Consider the following 9,642-nt stretch of genomic DNA (forward strand, 5'->3'; position numbering starts at 1 on the left):
AGTTGAATACTGATAATTATAGAAACTAATTTCTGAGATTAATACAATTGAAATGATTTTCTAGACATACTGTGAGAAATTTAATTAAAAACATAGTTGTAAGAGATTTGAATACATATATTATTTTTTATAAAACAATGATTTCTGTTTATCGAAACTCTCTTCATTTTTTGGTTATGTCGTGCTGTTCTTATAAATAACACTGTCTGTTTGATAAAAGCACTGCCGAATGGCGATAAGAATAGAATCTGATGGTGCTGTGGGAGTATGTCACCTTCGATCACGATGATAAACTGTTCTTTAAAAAGCTAGACACAGTGCATAAGTGCGTAAATGCACATATATGACCATATTCCTCATACAAAAATGTGTTTCAGGTGTCTGATTATTAACTACTCTATATCTAAAAAGCCAGTTCTAAAATTATGAATCCAGTGTTTTTGTCATAACTAGGCCAACTCAGTTTGTGTCTTAATGTACATAAACATACTGTATTTGGGGATATGTGATATGACGTCTCAGCTTTATGTGTCTGAAATATGTGAGTGAACGTGTTTACGTGTGCTGCCCATGCGGGTGGAGTCAACACCACAGAAGCGTAACTCTTCCCAGAGTGGGTGCTTCATCCATATAAAGCGTTTCAGGAGCTCAAAGAACAGGAGTCCTCGCTCGCAGTGCTCTGCATCAACTTTGGCTGCAGCACTGCTGCTATTGCTGCGCGTCTGGGTGCCCCGATCTTTTGCACAGCTGCAGAGAGGTGAGAGAAGGGCAGAGAGAGATCCATTATTACACCACTAACAATGGCAGATTTGTTGATAAAGTTAAATCCTGTGAATTATTGTGCATGCATTTTTTGTGCTAGTTTGAATTTACAATTTTGCATGGAGCAAAATAAAACATTTGCATTGCTTTTTAGGCAGAAACAGTCATTTGTAAAGAAACGTGGGTTTAATTTTTTCCCAAATTCTCAATGCAGTTGAAGACATTGATGATATTAATGGAAAAATGCATTTTTGTTGGCTGTAAATGGGACTTATTCTGAAATGTTATTAAGTATTTAAAATGGTTTCTGCAAAGAAAGCTGCACAAACATACTGTGTGATTAATTTATTATGAGTAAGTTTTAATTCAGTATAAATAATACGTAATTGCAAAAATGGTTAAACAATAAAAGCAAAGAAATAGCATCATACATGGAATTGTGTTTTCATATTTTCTTGTCCAGTAAGCATGCAACTATTATTTTTGGAATAACAAACAGTTATGCAGTAACTCACAAAAACCTGTTTAAATTAGGAAGTTGAAAAGGAAGGAAGAGCTCATAACCGCACATACCATACTAATAATCTCACATGCCACACTTACATTCTGTATTCATTCTCCTGATGCGGCTGGTCTTGTACACACGTTTTGTATGCACACAGAGTATCAGAGTTCAAAAAAGCGCAGGAGATTTACAAGAGCAGGAATGTATGTAGTGTGTGTTTGGACGCTGAGGAGGAATGTGTTGATTGTTCAGTGATGAGTGATGAGGACAAACAGAAATAAGCTATTACAATACAATGGTTTCAAAAGCTAATAATCAATTTCAGAGTTTATCGTCTGTATTTTATTTACAATCGCCATTTTGTAAAAATAATGTTTTGGTACTAGAGCCAATTACTTTTTCTCCAAGATGTTTTCATTTTAAAATGTAGGTGGCAATTTTCTTTCTTTTTTTTTTTTTTCTTTTTTATTAATATAAAAAATTATATTTGTTTTTATGGGCCTGCTGGAATTGGTTTACAGTCATGATGGTCTACAGCAGGGGTTCTCAACGTCTGCATTCAAAGGTCCATTCAAATAACAACAATTGGTTATTACAAAACTTGTTTTTAATAAACATACATAACAGGCATAACAAATCAACACAAAGTGCCCTTTCCATTCAAAATACATTAATAACAAGTGCAAAAGTGCAATTCATTTAAGTGTCAGCATTGGAGGTCGACCGATATGGGTTTTTCTAGCGGCCAATATATGATATTTTTTGGCTGATATATTTAGCCTATTTTCTTTTTCCCCCCTTCATCTCATAAAAGAGAGTAAAGTAATTGTTTAGTGCAGGGCACAAGATGGTAGTAGTAGTTGTAGTAGCCTAATTCATATTAATAATGCATAGCTCAAAACTTAAGCACCTTCTCAACACAATTCTGAAGCTTTTTGTTTATGTTTGCTGACAGACACCAGTGTTTCCCACAGACTTGCAAATGCAAATTCACTCAAATTCATTCTCTGCGCTGACAAACGCTACTTTATCAGGCATTACAGGAAAATGACAACGAAGCTTTTCTGAAGACAGTCGGTTCTTTTCAAAGATACATTCATATATAAACCCTTGTGTCCCATTTTGAGACGTGCAATGCTCATATTTCAACAAAATAAGCCTTTTGGAAAATCTAGCTATTTGTGGCGGTCAGTTTTGACCGGGCCGCCACAAAAAACTAAATTTATGGGATACACTTGGACACTGCTATAAGTCAAATGGCCATATAAAGGATAACAAAAAACAAAAAAAAAAAAATTACTCATATCTCGACTTTGCTTTCATTTCGGACCATCTCCAAAAAAACATTACAAAAAACATTAAAGAAAAAAACTAATCAAATGATTTAACATTTAACATGCGTTTATCAAAGTAGGAAATATAATTAGCGCTCGAGACTTTAAGAAGCACTGGTCTACAGATTCTAATGTGATGTCATTTTCCAGTTTAAGGGTTTCAGAATTGCTGAAAAATATATAGGCTAGTGTTTTAAATATTAAGTTATTTATATTTTCTTAATCATATATATATATATATATATATATATATAATACAATTCATATTGTAGTTGCCCATCCCTGCTCTAAATAGAACAGAGTTTTGCTGATCCTCCCCCCCCCCTTTTCCCCCCAGGACAGGCAGTGCAATGATTGATCTGGGCTCGGTGGAGGAGGGCAGCAGTCTGATAGACGAGCTGATGGAGTTGACATCTCAGAGTTTATGTCAGCTTGAGATTAAAGAACACTTCAACATCATTAAAGAGATCGGCCGTGGCAAGTATGGCAGTGTGCTGCTGGTCACTCACCGCTGCAAGGGTATGTCAGCCAGATACGTCTTATTATCTATTATCTTAATAAGTCTTAGGAAGCCACTCGTTTTGTTTTTTAAAAGCAAGTGCAGCAAGTTCCACATATATTTTGAAACAATACATACAGTGACTATGTTTAGCAATTTCTACTCTTGATTTCCGTGTCCAGTAATAAATAGGCCTATGTGTTTTTTCTTCATACATTAAAACAAAAGTATTTGGGGATCTTGTATCACCCTGAAGGGATTTTACCATACCTGTATATTTTTAAAGCGATTAATAGTCCACAGTCCATTTCAGTGTAAAAAACAAAACAAAAAAACAACTGGCTTAGTCACAAAAGAAAACTGGAACAATATTACTGTAATAATAATACTGTAGCCCGTTCAAGTCATTTTTTTTTTCACTGCAGTCGATAAGTGGGACGCAAGAAACATGAAAGTAGCGCCAGTCAGCAGGACGACGGCGGATATATCGAAGACAGTAGCCTACTTTGGAAATACTGTATTCCACTTAATGCTGCGAAATGAAGAATGAAGTATAATCCGTATAATAAGTGATTGTGATTGTTGTCAGCATTTATCCCACTTTAATAACACTTACTTGCTTGACGTCTTTATCGTGAAAGAAGCTTGCAGGTTTCTGTCGACCTTTAGCTGCTGTGTGAGGAAATGTGGAGTTACTTCGTTATCAGAGGATTCGTTACTTTTCTTGCCCATATAATGGCGCTGCTCGCCTTTTCACTGTTGATTTTAAACCAAGACAAATGAATATGCTCAGAATAACACACTACCTCACTACTTCTATTGGTGCATCTTTATAGTGTTTACTGTGCACAGTAGCCTATGTGAATTTTGTGCATTTATATAATACCAGGATGAGCTTCTACGTTTGTGAGCAGTATATAACAGAGTATGCTTACTGGAATCTGTCTCCCACAACGTAAAAGCAAAATAAATAAATAAATAAAATAAAATAAAACGCGGTCATATTCATTACCATAAACGGCCTGTGAAGGCCACACGCAGATCTCGCGTAGGACCGTCCATCCCGCGATGAATTAATATGTTTTTTTGTTTTTGTTTTTTGCAGGGAGCGATGTTTCGGACAAGTCAATGCCTGTTTGAAATGCTAAAATACACTTAGTCATGACAAAAATATTTTGACAGTTTATTTAGAAGTTACCATTTGAATACAATTTTTAGTTCATGTGACAAAATATTAGGCATTAGTTAATCTGTGTAGGTGTAACAAAAGCACATTATTGTTTAACTACTTAAAACAGTGAGTGAGACACATTTTTAAAAACCATAATTATCAAAAGATGATATTAGTTTGTATGTATTCTTTAAATACTGTATCACATGAAGGTGGGAATTACTGTGGTGTGTGTATCAGTATTGCAGGGAACAGTTTGACCAGTGCAGAAATGAGATAATGCTATTTAAATGAAACACTACCTCCTCTTTTACACTCCCACAGATCGTAATGCCAAGATATCATCCGAACAGCTGTGAAAATACTTTCCACTACAAACTAAATACTGTACGTCATTTATGTGTCTCCAGAGCACCTTTTAAAGAAAGCCAAATGTCCTCTGATCTTGTTTCTCTTTCACTGCTGATTGTGTCTCAGGGACTCCAATGGCTCTCAAAGTGCTGCCCAAGGCCTCGACCAAGCTCCAGGGCTTCCTGAGAGAATACTGCATCTCCTTGCATCTGTCTTGCCACCCCTGCATCGTGGGATTGTTTGGAATCGCCTTCCAGTCCAACGAGCACTATGGATTCGCCCAGGAGCTCGTGACAGGACGGGACCTGTTCGCCATCATCCAGCCACGGGTGGGTCCTCCTCAAACATCATGAGGTCTTTCCTTTATTCACATGTACTTATGCTAAAGCACTGCAAATTCACAGACTTCTTCAAATATATAGGCACTTTAATGTCCCAGAGGTTGGTTTTAATTAAAACTCTGTTAACAAACACTAAAAACTGTTTTACAATGCCATCATTAGTTATTTTTGCTACTTTTCAGTTGCATTTTATGTGTACATCGTATAGTTTTCCACTGTCCCAGACTTTCAAATTTAAACTAAAAATGTATTATAAAACATAAATTATTGAAGATTTAAAACTATTATGATCCAAACAAAGAGTGAAATAAGGCATTTCAATTTCTTTTTTTTTTTTGTTGTGAAAAATATAAAAATTATTACACAAATTTCAGAATTTTGATGATGGTGGAAATAATGGCACAGTTAAAATAAGGTTTAATATTTGATTATGCATCATTTCCAGTCAAATTATAATTTTGTAAAACGATGCAAGAAGTACAAAAGTATTTTTAATGGTTATATATTTCATACTGAAGAATATATATATATAATTTTTTTTTACAGAGCATATTGGCCCATTTCATACATGGGTCAAGTCAAAACATCACATTTTGGTGTCTGCAAATTAAGTTTACAAAAGGGATTTTATATGCATAGAAAGCATAATAAATGCAATAATAAATGCCTACCTTAATGTTTCACATAACTTTTTCAAAAAATGCAATGTTGAAATATGGGTGAAATAATGTTCCATTGTCATGCAACGACATATTTATTCTGATCTGTACTTATTATAAAAGAAAAAGTTATCATACTAAACTTTTATGATATTTAAAATAGAACCAAAATGTATTATTAAACTGGATTAAATAAGTTAAAGTCAAAAAGGGTTTTTCAAGCCCCTTCATTCAATAATGTTGTCTTTATAGAATTTTGTGCCTACACATAAGCAAAGTGACAGCAGTTTGTATACACAAAGCCAGACATTCACTTTAAAGTAAGTCTGTCACTTTATGTCTGTCATTGGCAGACGAGTTCTAAATCAGTGTCCGACACTTGAGAAGGTTACGACTGTATCATCACAGACACTATAGTGACTCTAGATGTGGGACAGTATATTTTATCCCAAGGACCGGGACGTCTGCATGCTTACAGAATGATGTTTGACAGATGCTGATTAAATGCATCGCACACTAGAAAAATGACGAGTGATGTACAGAATTTATGTGTGTCAGGATAACAAGAAAACAAAACAGAAAAAATAATATACACAGCATCTGAGAGCTTCCATAACTGTAGATACTTGAAATAAGCTATGGTGTCATTTTATTACAAAATGTTTAAAATAATCCATCATTTTAGATGCCGGAATGGTGAACTTCAGATTGGTTGGATCAAATACATGCATATTTACATTTGGCCACTATTAGAACAGTATTACTATTAGCCTAAACAAACTATTTAAAAAAAATAAACTTATAGGGCATTATCAGAAACTAGTGAGAAATAAATAAAGCTCCGGATCGTTCAAGTCACTCCAGGCCTGCCCTGCACCGCTATGTACTACAGGCCCGTTCACACGCTAAGCATGTTCACTTGGAGCAGGGCGTACGTTTGACATATTTCGGTAATGTTCACATGTCCTCTCAGGAAATCTTGGAGGGTGTAATGTGTGAGTATAAGAGCAGAGCAGCTGTTTCTCTCTGTCACCACGTGAGTCTCCGTTACTTCAGCATATCCAGTGAAACCTTAAGCCAGACGTACTGAAGCCTGGAAAGATTTAAAGAAGCAATAACGCCGCAGGGGCTCCTAAACTCATGCAACCTTAGATTTGAATTTATTGTGCAATGATGTTGTCTTGAGAGAATTTTGTGCACATAAGCGTCAGTACACTCTCAGAAATAAAGATACAAATGCTGTCACTGGGGCGGTACCTATTAGGTTAAAATATGTACACTTTAAGTACTAATATGTACATTTAAGGTACCAAAATGGACCCTTTAGGTACAAACATGTACCTTTTGAAAAGGTACCGCCCCAGTGACAGCTTTTGTACCTTTATTTCTGAGAGTGTATAATCAGCATCTCGGTTAATAATTGTTTGCTTTTTTTTCCCCCCTTTCTTTTTTTTTATATGATTTTATCATATTTTATTTGCAATTTACTTCATATTATATATTATATATATAATATATAATATGAAGTAAATTGCAAACAAAATATGATAATAAAATAAAAAATAAAATCATATAAAATATATAGAAATATATAAAAATACATAAGGCTATATAAAATTAAAATATATTTTTAGATATTTTAAAAATATAAAACTATATAAAGTAAAAACTACAAAATATATATAAACCTTTAATTTTATTGGTTTAAAGTTTTAGTAATTTATACAATTTAAGATATTTTTATATTAAGATGTTTTATTTATGATATATTAAGATATTCTATACTTACATATTTTATTATCGAAGCAAGTTTTATTAGTTTATTAGTTTTTAATTTATAATATATTATTGAATTTAATTTAATATATTATTTATAATATTAAAATCAACATCTAAAAAAGTTACTGAAAACAAAATAGCCTGGAACCAAAAATGTACTGGTATATTTAATATAAAAATTGAATATAAACAACACTGTTTTTCTTGTTTTCATGTTCTTATGTCCTCATGTTTCTTGCGCTCCAAACAATGGAATGATGTTAAAAAAATAAAAAATAAATTTCAAAACTTTCCCCCCTGGATCTCAGAATGATATAGAACAATATTTGTTCTAAATCAACAACTTACTATATTGCATTTTTTTCTCTCCAGGTGGGCATCCCTGAATGTGCAGTGAAGCGCTGTGCCGTTCAGATCTCTTGTGCTCTAGAGTTCATCCACCAGCGTGGTCTGGTCCACCGCGACATCAAGCCTGAGAACGTTCTGCTGCTGGACACCCAGTGCCGGCGGGTCAAACTGGCCGACTTTGGCCTCACCCAGAGACAAGGAACCTTCATCCGTTTCATATCAGGCACGCTGCCGTATATGGCTCCTGAGCTGTGCGCCATGGTCTTGGAGGAAGGTCAGAAGGAGGTGACAGTCCCTCCACTCCGCGTGGAGCCCACTCTAGACACCTTTGCCTTTGCCGTGCTTCTTTTCTGTATCCTCACGGGCTTCTTCCCCTGGGAGCGCTGCAACGACAGCGACGATTTCTATGAGGAGTTTGCAGACTGGCGCAGATCTCCGAAAAAAAACCCTGTGCCATCTCAGTGGAAAAGATTTACGCCCATGTGCATGCAGATGTTCAGGAGGATGTTAGCACTGGATCCCAGTGAGAGGTGCTCCGTAGGGGAGGTCAAAGGTTACGTGGGTAAGGACTGGGTGCGAGCGAAGGACGCCAACGGATGGGTGGGAGAAAATGGGAAGGTCAGCACATCCAAACAGAGTCCCTGCAGAAGCAGCTACAGTGATGAACAGTGATGGTGTGATATGACAAATGAGCAGAATGTGGTGCCAATTGCAATGCAGAGAGCTGCTTGGTGGAAAGAATTTAGATCATTAGAGGTGCTGATTTCATAAAAAGTTATGAGGAAGACACTCATTTGCGGGTCAGTATTATCGGTTAAATACAACTTATACTTCATTAACAGCAATTGTGGCATGCTATAATTAACATTTTTTTTTTTAATAATTCACATTTAAAAAAAAAAAAAAACTAAACGTGTTGCACTTACAATGGTAATGCACTTACACTTTTAAAATATATATTTAGTTGTCTGTATAAGAATAATTTTTGATGGAGAAAAAGTTTAGTATTGCATATTGTACACAGAAATGAAAAAAAAAAAAAAAATCCAATCTGATCAAAGGTATTATACAAAATATGTTATAAATATGTAAATTACAAAAGAGCAGGTAAAATAAATTTATATTTTTGAGAAAAAATTATACATATACACAAATATATATGTGTGTGTGTGTGTTTTATTTTATTAGTTTATTAGTAAATACAAAATGTCTACAATAAAAAAAAACTTTAAAAGTAAGAATATAAATATATAACATTTTGTGAAAAGGTAAATATTTTAAAATTAAACATTAAATATATGTGTGTAATTAGCATATTATTATTATTCATCTTTAAACTACATAAAATACATGAAATTCATACTGTATGTTTATTTGAAAATACAGCTTTGAGTTTGTTAGCAAAACTTTCTATTTGACATTGTAATTTATGTGAATTTTAGTAAATTGTCCTTGAACTCTGTATTGTTTTTAAAACAACCCTTTTTATACCAAAAGTAGGTGCAGAGGACACAGATACCATATTGACCAAAATCTCAAAAAACATTTGTCAGTGTTATATATTTAAATAAATAACATTTTTCACATCGGAGACAAACTCTGACAACAATAGCATCACAACTGATGCTTCTTTACTTCAAATTGCTTTATTTTTCAGGCTGGACCATATAGAGTAAACAAACAGGCCGTGCCTCTTTTGCCTCTTTTGGCTCTTTTAACTGCAGAATTACAGCTGCTATATTGAGCGGGACAGTTTTCTCATTTATTTTTATTGGAGTGGACCGTCTACTGCCCTTTGTCTCTGATATCAAATACTGTACGTGCACAATTCAATCCTCTACCTCCACCCAAAATAAGGTTTTCAGTAATTATCCATATTGTATTGTTATATGA

General features: G+C 34.4%; 1 protein-coding gene across 1 annotated transcript; it reads left to right on the forward strand.

The window, feature by feature from the left end:
• Positions 1-684: 684 nt before the first annotated feature.
• Positions 685-8,737, forward strand: si:dkey-8e10.3 (serine/threonine-protein kinase SBK1). The gene is made up of 4 exons (XM_058785398.1): positions 685-757; positions 2,939-3,120; positions 4,749-4,951; positions 7,774-8,737. The coding sequence occupies exons 2-4, from the start codon at positions 2,952-2,954 to the stop codon at positions 8,419-8,421; spliced, it is 1,020 nt and encodes a 339-aa protein (XP_058641381.1). The 5' UTR covers positions 685-757; positions 2,939-2,951; the 3' UTR covers positions 8,422-8,737.
• The last annotated feature ends 905 nt before the right edge of the window (positions 8,738-9,642 follow it).

The sequence above is a fragment of the Onychostoma macrolepis genome, chromosome 08 (genome assembly GCF_012432095.1).
Source record: "Onychostoma macrolepis isolate SWU-2019 chromosome 08, ASM1243209v1, whole genome shotgun sequence".
Classification (NCBI taxonomy): Eukaryota; Metazoa; Chordata; class Actinopteri; order Cypriniformes; family Cyprinidae; genus Onychostoma; species Onychostoma macrolepis.

Excerpts from the sequence above, each read along its gene's own strand:
- si:dkey-8e10.3 (XM_058785398.1), top strand. The coding sequence starts at position 2,952 with ATGATTGATCTGGGCTCGGTGGAGGAGGGCAGCAGTCTGATAGACGAG. Across the intron at positions 3,121-4,748 it reads GGTCACTCACCGCTGCAAGG|GGACTCCAATGGCTCTCAAA; the intron begins GTATGTCAGCCA and ends ATTGTGTCTCAG. Across the intron at positions 4,952-7,773 it reads TCGCCATCATCCAGCCACGG|GTGGGCATCCCTGAATGTGC; the intron begins GTGGGTCCTCCT and ends TTTTCTCTCCAG.